The sequence below is a fragment of the Pituophis catenifer genome, unplaced genomic scaffold, assembly GCF_029215685.1.
Source record: "Pituophis catenifer annectens isolate HBS135680 unplaced genomic scaffold, rPitCat1.0.hap2 SCAF_3, whole genome shotgun sequence".
NCBI classification, from domain to species: domain Eukaryota; kingdom Metazoa; phylum Chordata; class Lepidosauria; order Squamata; family Colubridae; genus Pituophis; species Pituophis catenifer.
Window position 1 is genome coordinate 115,006,245 of NW_027256883.1, and position 12,775 is coordinate 115,019,019.

At 37.9% G+C, this 12,775-nt stretch overlaps 1 protein-coding gene across 4 annotated transcripts in view; it reads left to right on the forward strand.

Annotated features, from left to right (window-relative positions):
- The window catches only part of DHX9 (DExH-box helicase 9), a 35,106-nt gene that overhangs the window by 11,996 nt on the left and 10,335 nt on the right, over positions 1–12,775 (forward strand). For all 4 annotated transcript variants that reach the window (XM_070940946.1, XM_070940948.1, XM_070940947.1 and 1 more), the window contains 12 exons: positions 75–211; positions 1,413–1,502; positions 1,611–1,772; positions 1,944–2,021; positions 4,201–4,392; positions 5,483–5,624; positions 6,226–6,308; positions 8,280–8,436; positions 8,957–9,057; positions 9,533–9,746; positions 9,995–10,089; positions 10,661–10,734. In XM_070940946.1, the coding sequence (XP_070797047.1) occupies positions 75–211; positions 1,413–1,502; positions 1,611–1,772; positions 1,944–2,021; positions 4,201–4,392; positions 5,483–5,624; positions 6,226–6,308; positions 8,280–8,436; positions 8,957–9,057; positions 9,533–9,746; positions 9,995–10,089; positions 10,661–10,734 (1,525 nt within the window). The remainder of the gene's footprint in view (positions 1–74; positions 212–1,412; positions 1,503–1,610; positions 1,773–1,943; positions 2,022–4,200; positions 4,393–5,482; positions 5,625–6,225; positions 6,309–8,279; positions 8,437–8,956; positions 9,058–9,532; positions 9,747–9,994; positions 10,090–10,660; positions 10,735–12,775) is intronic.

Genomic DNA, 12,775 nt, shown 5'->3' on the forward strand with positions numbered 1-12,775 from the left:
AGGTTTCTAAAGCAAAGGAATAAAAGGATCGCCTTTGGTTAATCGCTCTCAGAGGTAGCATTCCTCTATTTCAGGAATCTTTGCTCGTGAGCATGGCTCAAATAAAAAGCTGGCAGCACAATCCTGTGCGCTTTCTTTGGTCAGACAGCTCTATCATTTAAGCATCATTGAAGCTTATTCTGGACAAACCAAGAAGAAGGAAGGTGAATCGGTGAGTTTTGCAGATAAGATTCTGTAACTGGTTCATTAGTACATATTGTTTGACTTGCTTATGATCCAATTTGAGAATAAAGTAGTCCTGGAAAGCAGGATACAAAGAAAAATACACACAAGTGGTCCTTGGGTTATGACAGCAATTGAGCTGGAATTACTTTTCCTAAGGGATCTAGTTATAAAGCTCAATGTCATGTAATTGCACTGCTTAGCAATAGTAAGCTTGGTTGGCATCGTCGCTCCCAGGACCATGTGGGTCGTTAAGTGGGCAGGAATTTCAAGCAAGGTGTAGGCAGATGTTATGGTGCATGGGTGCACCAACTGAAGCAGTGGAGGGGCAGATTACATGCAGATTGAGGAAGATGCATACTACAGAATGTGGTGGGCGCCATAGGGTATGAGATCCGTTACTCCATAGCAGGTTTCTTGGGAGAAAAAGCAGCAGGAACAACTTATTATATAACTTTCCCTGCTGGCTTCCCATTGACTTTGCTTGTGGGAAGCTGGCAGAGAAGAAGGCAGCATATTGTGAACTGGACAACCACATAACAGTCACATGACCACTGGCATGCTGCAACAGGACCAGTCATTTTTAGAATGCTGCTGTAATTTTGAATGGTTGCTGAACAAATGGGGAAATAAGTCAAGGACTATCTATATGATTTAGAAATTTTTGGAACCAGATGTAAAGTTTCTTTTTCGTAAATAGTTATGATATTCTAATGCCATTCTATTTTCTTGGGGATATAAAAGTATTTCAATAGTGGAATGACTAAGCTAAAGAAAGAATAATTTTAAATTAATGCATATAGTGGACAATAAGATATTCCTAAATTGACATCAACCAAGAAGACATTTGGAGAATGAAGTATTTAAATAAAATATATTAGAAGTGCTTTCCTGCTATGATGTCCCTTTTCAATACCTAGAAATATGTATATGCTTCCTGTTTCCTTTCTTATTGTCTCTTGTTTAGCTTTTTTATATGTGTGGATTTAAACATGGTCCATAATATTTGTTTTTTTAAATATTTATATGTTGATGGTTTTAGGTGATTGTATTATGGGCCATGAATATTCCATAATTTTTTTCTGTGCAACCTTTTCAGTGTTAGTAAATAATTCAAGATATTTGATTTGATTTTATTGTCTAAGATTAATTTTATATGATTATTTTGGATATTTATTTTAATTCAATAGGTAGAGCCTTATGATGTCAATCTTACTTCTAATTTGGAAAACCAGTTGAAGAGAATTGTAGATGATATGTGTCTTGAAGTCATTTCGCCAGTGAGTATGTGCTCAAGAAAGCATTGTGTTTCCTTTCCTAGAATTTTGTTAGAGTTTTCACAACCATTGGGTTTTTTTTGTTGTTGTTGTTGTTTTTTTACTTGGCAGCCTGAAGATCCCAGTTCACCTGTTCTGCTCAGCATTGGAAAGTTAGCTCATTTTGAACCATCGCAGAAGCAGAATCAAACGGGAGTTGTGCCATGGTCCCCACCTCAGTCAAACTGGAATCCATGGACTAGCTGCAATATTGATGAGGGTCCTCTGTCATATGTAAGTCTACAATTCACAGCTTCTCATAAATCTGTTGTTTATCATCATCTATTTTTCCTGTTTGTTTATATTTATATAAAAATCTCATACTGCAGATACATCATTCTGAAGCATAAATAAAGCATCTTTAGAAATAGATTAATTGTACATTTAATTGTCTTCTTTTTCCAGGCTACACCAGAACAGATAAGCATTGACATAAAGAGCAACCTCTTGTATCAGCTGGAAAATGACCAGGAACTACAGAAAGTAAGTGTGCCGATACTTGAATTTGTAGATTCCTTAAGGGTATGCTATACCTTAAAATAGAGAGACAAACTTAAAATACATATTTATATATCTTTATCCAGTCTTCGGCATTTCTAAAAAGAAGAAGAGTATATATTTCTGTCTATATGTTTCCAAAACTCTTGTTGTCATAACCTTTAATTGGATGAAACAGTGCATCATAGGCCAACAGTTTTGAACCAAGGTACCTCAGGTGGGCTATTTTACAGAATGTGTTCAAAATCTGGGACCTATGAACTCCCAAGAGAATTTGGGAAAGTTGTGGTTGCTTCAGTACTACTGGCTGCTATTGGGTTGCTGTCTTTGCTCCCTCCCTCCATCAGCAGCACTCACTTACCTGCTGCTGGAAACAGAAGGAAGGAAGATTTCTTATGCCCCCTGCCAGTTTTACACAAAGAAACCCAACTGAGAAGCTGGCAGGAAATCAAGTCTCTCCTTCCATCTTCCCCCCCTCTCCCCCATTATTTTGTTTCTCTGCTTAGGTAAGGAAATATCTCTGAAATGATAATACAAATGGGCACTAGTGTTGTCTAGTGTTTCATCAGGTTTTCCTAACAATATGTTTATGTTTTACATCAATAAGCTGAAGAGCCTATTTAAAGCTCCTTTTAAAATCTCAACCACAGTACTTGAAGGATAGTGATTTGCTAAACAAATATACTCAGAGAAGAATTTACAAATGAATAATTATTTAATGGATCAGAGCTGAAGAAGCTTCTTGGATGAGAAGCGAAACGTCTTCAAAGAAAAACCAGAAAGTCCAGTTTCCTTGTTCTGTTCCCACTACACATTAATCTATGTGCAACTGGCATGCAGCTAAACCCATCTATCCTCCAATAAAACAGACTGCGTGCATAGATCTGAATGCTTTATTGAAAGAATAAAGGATTATTTATTTATTTATTTATTTAATTTATATTGCCGCCTATTCGCCCATGGTGACTCAAGGCGGCTTACAGAATATAAAACCACATTTAAAACAATAAAAACTAACAAAAAGAATTAAATTAATATAGTACAATATAACAAAATCACCTCCCACCCCCCGCCCGTTTCATATGGTGAAACGGGGGAAAATAGGGATACATACAATGAAAACCAGATACAAGGTAGATAGTATAAAGTTACTGCTGAACGTAGCAATTAATAAATACAAGCAATTTAAATCTCACCAGCGATGCTTTGTGTGCAATGTGGATTTGTCCCTGGATGTCCATGTGCTTCTGCCTTCTCCAAATGCTAAAGGAAATGGAGTCTGGCTTTCCAGCGTGTAGTTGGGTTGAGAGTGCTAGCTGATAGGTAAAATGGGTTGGGTCAGCTTCAAACGGGGCTCCCCTTGAGGAGCACCTGGAGGCTCCAACTGGCGCAGAGTGCGGCCATGTGGGTGGTTATGGGAGCAACATGGCGCTCCCGTGTGACACCTCTCCTGCGCGAGCTGTACTGGCTCCTGGTGGTCTTCCGGGTGCGCTTCAAGGTTTTGGTCACCATCTTTAGAGCGCTCCATGGCTTAGGACCTGGTTATTTACGGGACCGCCTACTACCACAAACAGCCTCCCACCGGCCGGTATGCTCTCATAGAGAGGGGCTCCTCCAGGTGCCGTCAGCCAAACAATGTCAACTGGCGGCCCCCAGGGGGAGGACCTTCTCTGTGGGAGCACCCACTATCTGGAACGAGCTCCCCCCAGAGATACGGAGGATCCCGGATCTGCGCACTTTCCACCGTGCTCTTAAGACCTTCCTATTCCAGCAAGCCGGCCTGGCCTAATTTTCTCCCCTGTTTTAAAATTCTTTTAAATCGAAATTTTAATCTGTTTTAAATTATTGGGATTTTTAATCGTCTCGGGCTAAATTATTTAATCTGGTTTTAATTATGTTTCTACTTTGTATCTATGTATTTTATTTTGTGCCTGTTCATCGCCCCGAGTCCTTCAGGAGTAGGGCGGTATATAAATTTAATTAAAAAAAACCAAAAACCACAATATACTTGGTATTTGTCTTTCTGGCCACTAGATGAGGCTAGAGAGCAACAACAGTATAAAAGTTATATGTTGGGGCATGACATGCCTCTTGAGAAAGCACCTTTGGAACATTAATGGATCATAATTGCATAGTATTAACAGTGAACTTTTTCCTGTCTCAGATTCTTCGAGAGAGGGAAACACTGCCTGTGAAGAACTTTGAGGGGAGAATCCTAGAAGCCATAAATCAAAGCTCTGTTGTGATCATCCGTGGGGCTACAGGTTGTGGCAAAACCACACAGGTTCCACAGTACATCTTGGATGAATGTATCCACAGTGGAAGAGCTGCAGAATGTAATATTGTTGTCACTCAGGTGAAAAACCTATTCAAACCAATATTTCCAATCAGCCTACTATTTTACATTAATGGCATTGGAATTACTTTTTGATAGGGGCTTTTTAGATCCAAAGGTGAAAAGGTGCTTTGTAGCAGACATGAGTGTGTACATCATGCATAGTGACCCCTCGTTATAGATGCTGCATTTTTTCTTGAATTCAAACAGTCTGAAATACCATGTTTCTCCAAAAAGATGACCCACCTTGAAAAGAAGCCCTATCATGTTTTTGAGCGCATGCAATCAAATTAAACCCCACCCACAAAGTTAGCCCTAATTAAGACTCCACCCACCGCGGGGTGCAGGGGGTGGGGCGAGGCACACAGGTAAACAAGGGTGGTGATGGGGTGGAGCTCCCTACTTACCAGGCTTCGCACACCCAACACCTGCCTCGCCTTCTGTGGCCACTTGCCGCCACTCGTACGCATTGCCCTGGCCTCCGTTTTGCCTTCAGATGCCTATTGGAAGTCATCTGCAGCTGATAACAGACCTCCGGATTGATCCAGAGGTCTGTTATCGGCTGTAGATGTCTTCCAGCAGGCTTCTGAAAGTGAAATACAGTCTGGGGCGATTCATGCGAAAGGTGGCAAGCGGCTGCAGAAGAAGTGGGCCAGCAGCGGGCTCCTGCTGGGCGGGGCTCTCAGTGCCATCGTCGTGAGGTGAGTCAATAATTAGAACCCTCCAAAAAGAAGGCCTAGCCATTTTTTTTGGGGGGGGGGGGGGTCAAAAGAAAATAAGACCTGGCCTCCTTTTTGGAGAAACCTGGTACTACTTTCTTTTATTTAAAGTGCTTCATATCCATAGTTCTTTTTTATACCTAATAGTTTTTAAACTATAAAGGCAATATCTGAAGCAGTATTTCATATTGTGTATTACCAGTAGGAATGTTTAAGCACCTTAATACATAACCAGCAGGTAAAATTTTAATTTCAAATTCTCAGGACATCTATAAAAATCTTGCATATTTTGTGTAACATCGTTCAGTTCTGTTATTTTTCTTGATGGACTTGTTCCTTTTGATGAGGTGATTTGGGATTCTTACTCAACCTGTGATATCTTTTCTACACAGCCTAGGAGGATTAGTGCTGTCTCTGTAGCAGAAAGAGTTGCTTATGAAAGAGGCGAAGAACCTGGAAATAGTTGTGGCTACAGTGTTCGCTTTGAATCAATGCTTCCCCGGCCACATGCCAGTGTGATGTTCTGCACTGTAGGTGGGTGTTGCTTGTTAAAATGTATAGGCTATGATAGTGTGTTTAATAGAATTTGACAAAAATAGAAAATTTCTTCTCATACCTCTATTGGACAATATGAAATGGCTGATGCTAGAAGCATTTGTTACGTGCACTTCCTATTGTCCATTCAGAGGTGGTTGAAAACAAACTTTTTTTGTGTGTATTGGGCTGGGCTTGTCTGAGTAGTAAATAACTGCCAAACAGATAGTAGCAATTGTAATTTGTGGGATGTTTTGTTTCTGCAATTTCTTATTACTCTACATAATGAATTGAAATCAATTATTTAGTTCCTGGGTTGTAAATTGTTTTTATCTTATAAGTTTTCCACAATTCAAGGTAAGAACTGCTAAAAGGAAAGAAGAAAAATAAATGAGGAATTGGCAGACCTCAGCATGATTACTTTGCTTGCTTATATGACTGGTATTTGACTAGTTTAACAAACCATGATTAAAATGGATTTCCATGATATGTTCTCAATCAGTAACAATGTGTTGCATTACAGTGTCTTCCCTAACCTGTTCTGTAAAGGAATCATTTGTCCTAATTAATCCATCCTCATTGATAAAGACCTGTTTTTAAGGTGTCCTCCTGAGAAAGCTGGAAGCTGGCATTCGTGGAATCAGTCATGTCATAGTGGATGAAATTCATGAGAGAGACATTAATGTGAGTAAGCTTTTAATTTATCCAAGCAGAGCTTATTTGCTATACATTATATAAGTGTTCCTGCTTTTGTGCCATATGAAAGCGAACACACTTTCTGTCATCATGTAATTGCATTCTACCCAAGTACTGCACACATGTATTTACATTAAAAGTAGGCATTTTTTAAATAGTTGCTTTGCTCACATATAGCTTCTTAGAGTTATCTATAATAAAAGTTACTCCCTTCTGGGGGGAAAATAGAAGTAAAATAACCTTATATATCTAGCCAGTTTAACCCCAGTATAAGAGCTAAAGTGCTGGCTTTGAAACCAGGACACTATGAGCTCTAGCCCTGCCTTAAGCATGAAAGTTCTCTGGGTGACTGAGTCATTCCCTCTCTTTCAGCCCAACCCACCTTACAGAATTGTTGCTGGGAAATAAGAGGCAGGAGTATTATGTTCGCTACCTGGAGTTATATATTAAAAAGTCAGGATAAAAATCTAATAATCTTGAACAAATCTGAAAAATGCCATCTATTGCATCCAGTATCAGTAATTATTAGAAAAGTACAGATTCAAAGGGGAAAAGATGACTCAGACATATGGATTTACTCAAGTTATACAAACTGACTTAAATTGACCACACCTTCTCCTGGAACCATAATCAGGAGCTGTACAAACTCCTTTTCTAAAAGAGCTGCCACCAGGTATGACTTGAGTGTCCCTGTGTCCTTCAAAACACCTCTTTTTCTTTTGAAACAGGATCATTGCACAGTTCTAATATTTATCATACAATAATAATTAGAAGTAGCAACATAATCTTGGAAGTTTGGATTGCACTGCACTCATAAGATGGATAAAAAATAACCCTTATAGGTTATATCTACAAAACATCATTACTTATCCTATGTTATAGGAAAAATATTGTGGCATATGAGTTTGTGATCTGGCATGGCTGCTGACTGCTGACTGGTGTGATTTAGCCATTGTAGTAAGTAAAAGGGAATGCTGATCTTGAAATGTAGCTGTACTGTCACTAGGGTTGATTAACTGACCTGGCTGCTAGCCATGGTTGGTGTAGGGAGATTTTGAGACGGGTCTAGTCTGGCATATAAGTGTTGGATACTAGAGCTCTGTGAGGGACACCAATCTCCTCAGTTGCTGGGAGACCCGCTGCTGATATGATCTAACATTGGAGTAAGAGATAGAAGGAGAGGAGATAAAATGTATGTTTATGGAGTGACTGGCATGAGAAGTTTAAATGTGTAGAAATTTTTTTGGTTCAAGATCAGAAAGGGAGACGAAAGGTCCAGAACCCAAGACCTCAGAGTGGAAGGAGGAGACTGGCTGTCAGTAGAGCAGCCCTGGTCTCCGAGGAAGGACTGGACAGAAAACCCTGAAAGTGGTTCTTCCTCCAATGTAGTAGTAGTAGGTGTTTGGCTGAGCAGTTCCATGCTGAGCACATGAGAGTACATTCCAGTCATTCTTTTCATTCTCTTTCTTGTGAAGTTCAGAAATAGAAAGAAATGGAGAGAATGGGAGAGGAAGCAGAAGAGAAAGAGTGGGATAGTCTCTAAAAGGGAGACTCAGGAAGAAACTGAACACTGTTTGAACACTGGAAACAGTATTGTAAATTCTTGCTGCAAATAGTGTCACAGTGTTTAGTTAAAAAAAGCTTCCACTTTCTTGGGGGGTTTTTTTGTGCCACCCTTACAAAATAATACAGCTCTAGTTCAAAAGAGTCTCATTACAGTGTGACAAATAATTGAGATTGCCAGAAAATTGTACAAAATGCTTTGAATTATTTGTGTATATATGCAGAACTGTACTATGCTATGAAAATAGTTCAGATAGTTGGAAAATACTTCAGTTAGTTATATATCACTGAATGGTGGTATATAAAGTGAGATGAAGTTGATAACCTTAAATATGATAATTACCTCCATTTTTAAAAAACCTATTAAAGGACAGCCCTTTTTCTTTTCTTTTACAGACTGATTTTCTTTTGGTAGTTCTGCGGGATGTTGTTCAAGCCTATCCTGAAATCCGGGTTATTCTCATGTCTGCTACTATTGATACCAGCATGTTCTGTGAATATTTTTTTAATTGCCCTATTATTGAAGTCTTTGGTAGAACCTATCCAGTTCAAGGTAAACACCTGTCTAGTGGAACATTCAAAAAAGTTTTCTGTTTCTTTTTTGGGGAGGGTAATGGAGAAGCTTTAGCTATTTGTGTGATTTTGAGCCTTTTGTGTGATTATGTTAATAGAGAGCTGAGATGGTTATATTTTGAATGTCAAAAAGCATGGAAGAATGAAAAGAATGATTTAATACTGTATATAGAAAAAAAAACGGTTTTTTTTCATTGATGAAGGAAAAAATAAGCTTCGAAAATATTATTTTTATCCTTTGTTATGCCTGTGAATATGTTGTTATGAGTCTTTAACTTGAGGATTTTGAAGGTTATTTATAGACAACTTTGTTGCTGAGGGGAAAAAAGTTGATGGAGTACGAAGAAATGCTCCAGGAAGAAATGCAAAATATAAATCTGGCAAATAAATATGGGTTTTTTTTGTTTTTGTTTTGTTTTTGTTTTTTTGGAAATCACAACAGAAACTGGCATTTAGCTGATCAGATGATTTCTACAGTAATTTTACTCTTTTGGTTGTAGAATATTTTCTGGAAGACTGTATTCAAATGACTAAATTTATTCCTCCACCGAAGGATAAGAAAAAGAAAGATAAGGACGAAGAAGGTACTGAAGATGATGATGTAAGTATGTTGTTAAGGATTTTTAATTGAAATAACATTACAATATTGCTTATAAAAACTAGAATTATAATGACAAAGCATGCGTGGTGATACATCTTTTATAACGGCATATGTCTTTGTATAGTACTTTGAGCTTTATTATGTCTTGTTATGCTAAGCAACATAAAATATATACTGTTTCTATTTGAAAAGAGGACACTTTATATTGAACTAATATGGAATTTAGGATGATTGTTTTGAGTAAATCATTGCAGTCATTTTGATATGGAGTGTTCATGGATCTTTCTGCTTTTTCAATCCCAGCAGTGATCTGCATAATAGTACTGTTATTAGTGAGAAGTCTGCCATATGCTTATATATACAATTTTCTAATAGAAGAGTTATGTATGACTTAGTTGAATGGTGGAATCATTTGCACACTCTGAACTTGATTATTTTCATTGACATTTCATCCATCATTTCAATTTTCTTCTAGGCAAACTGCAACCTTATCTGTAGTGATGAATATGGCCTAGAAACAAAAAACCGCATGGCTCAGATGAATGAGAAGGAAACTCCTTTTGAACTCATTGAGGCTTTGTTGAAATATATTGAGACCTTAAATGTTGTAGGAGCAGTCCTCGTCTTCTTGCCTGGCTGGAATCTGATATACACTATGCAGAAATACCTGGAAATGAATCCACACTTTGGTACGAACAATTTTCAGCTGTATTTTTTTTTTACTCCCCCCCCCCCCCCCCCGAGGTCATCATAAAATTGAAAGAGCTTGTGTATGTATGGAGGAGTGAATTTTATTTATTAAATTTAGATGCCACCCATCTCACTGTCTAGCTATTCTGGGTGGCTATTTGAGAAAAGAATTGTAATTTTAAAATAGGATATATACAAATGAAATAAGCTTACTTAAAGTGATTTCCTCCCTCTACTCTTACTGTAGGAAGCCAGAGATACCGAGTTCTTCCTCTGCATTCCCAGATACCCCGAGAAGAGCAGCGCAAAGTATTTGATCCAGTGGCCCCTGGAATAACCAAGGTGAACCTCTTGGAATAGGTGTAGCTCAACCATTTCCAGCTGTTTTATAATTGCTATTCCTGGAATTTATATACAGGAAGTCCTTTACTTACAACTGAGTCCAAAATTTGTATTGTTAAGCGAAACCTTTGTTAAGTGAGTTTTGCCTCATTTTACAATCTTTCTTGTAGCAGCTGTTAAGTGAATCACTGCGGTTGACAAGTTAGTAACACAGTTGTTAAGTGAATCTGGCTTCTCTATTGAGTTTGCTTGTGAGAAGGGCATAAAAGATGATCACATGACCTTGGGACACAGCAGCGGTTATAAATATGAACCAGTTGCCGAGCACCTGAATTTTGATCACACGATGGGAATGCTGCAAAGGTCGTAACTGAAAAATGGTCATAAGTCACATTTTTCAGTGCTTTGTAACTTTGAATGGTCACTAAACGAACTGTTGTAACTCAAGGACTACCTGTACAGCATGGTATTGGGAAGGTGTAGTCCCAGCACATTTAGAGAGTTCGGATGTGAGAGTGCATTTGTGAATACAGCCTTGTATTCAAGCATACAATATTGTTTGTCTCTCTAGGTGATCTTATCAACCAACATTGCAGAGACCAGCATAACCATCAATGATGTGGTCTACGTTATTGATTCTTGCAAGTGAGTTCTGAAGCTGATTCCTATGCTTGTGTTTGCTATTTTCTTTGCATTTAATTGTAGTCCTCTTTTTTTTCTGTGCTGAGTGATTTTCGCCATTGGATTTGCATCTCATCAATGTTCTCAGACATTCTTGTGTCCATATGCTGTGGTATCATCAACACTGTGCAGATAATTTATGTTTTTTTTCTCCAGTTTTAAACTCAATGCTTGTCTTCTTTCAGTCCAGCTTTGAGTCATTGGGAATCTGGTAGCATATAGATTTGATGATGATGATGATGATAGTTGAATAAGTTGTGAGAGAGTTTGCAGCCTTATCTGATTCCTTTGCCAATTTGGAACCAATCTGTTTCATCATGTTCTCTCCTAGTTGTGGCTTTGTTCCTTGTTTTTAGATTTATCGTTAGAATAATGAGATGTTGTGGTACCCCCATTTTCCTAATGACATTCCACACGTTGTTGAGGTCAAGATTGTCAAATGCTCTTCTATAAGTCAATGAATGGCATGTTGACAACCTTTTGATATTCTTTGAGTTTCTGAACTATTAAGCATGCAGCTGATCCTTGTTCCTTAACCTTTTCTGGAACACACTGGAGAAGTAAGTATTTCTGTTTCCATTTAGGGCTTTAATCTGTGTTGAATGATTTTGAGATTATCTTGCTAGCATGTGAAATTGCAATAGTTTTCACAGTCTATTAAGGTTCTTTTTTTGGTATTAATATGTAGACTTCTAATTCTTTACCGCTGTGTTGTTTTTCACATTTGTCGGTGTAATGTAGTTAGAGTTTTAAGTGAGTCTTTTCTGCGCTGTATTTTTGTGAACAATGTATTGCTTCCTGTAGCCTTCCCACTTAGTAATAAGGAGAGTGCTGATCTGACTTCATATTTCAATAGTATACTTACCTGTAGGCAACAGTATTCAAAAGTATCTTGGAAGTCGGCATTTCTACTGTACGGATTTTCATTATTATACTTCTGTCGCTGAATTTTTCTCCACTAACATCTGTTTATTGGCATCATTTAATAAACTAGTTCTGATTGGAATGTTCTTCTGAATTCAGAGATGCGAGAAAACTTTCCTGGTTTTTCCATGTCTGTTTCCATCTTCAGTCTCTTTATAGGTGTGATTATAATAAGGCCCATTATCTCCTGGAAGTTTTCTAAAATGTCTTAGTAAGCTCTTTCATGAGATCCTTAACCTTATGGAGTTGGGGTTCTTCCTTATTCTTAACAATTTCCATCATCGAGATTAACATATTTTTTAATTTCTTGTAATTCTTAGTTTTTTGGCAGCCTCTTTTCACTTGTGTCCTTAACTTTTTTAAAAAATTTGAGTCCATAGTTCCTCATCAGTGAAGTTTAGGACTTCAGAGTTGTTCTTGACACCCTCCTTAAAAGTGATGGATATGCTTTGAAGATCATCTTTTAGAAGTTGGATAGATTTCTTCTTTTATTTTAGCTTGATTTTGAACCTGCACTTGAGCATTGGTACTGTGTTAATTTTCTTACAAGAAAACATTATATAGTAATATTTTTTTTTTGCTTAAGTTTAGGCTATGCTAAGTTTCAGACCCACATTTTTCATATCAACTTGGTTCCCCTCCTTCTTGTTCAGACTTCTCATTGTATCATTGAACTCCTGTTTCCTTCCCACAAGCAAATAAAAGAATCTACTGAAAATGGAGCAGAAGATCTTTAGAGAAGTAGCAAATGGAGAAGATAGAAGAGTTGGGATTTGGAGGAAATTGTAGCTCGCAGAGCTTTATTACCTTTAGATGAAGATCAAGTAGACTAATTTTAATTTCAGTTTGAAAAGTTCATCTTCCTCAAATTAAGTTCAACTTCGGATGCCTCTGTAAATAGGTCTATGTCCTTAGCTGCAGTACAGACATGAGTTGCCATTGCCAACTTCTGGGAAAGAAATGGATGAATGAATAAGGAAGGGCTTCCTAGTATAGCCTTAAATTCTCTGACTCATCCACATACTAGCCGATTTCATCCTCACTTAGTTTTTTTCCAACATCTACCATGGTCACCTAGGTG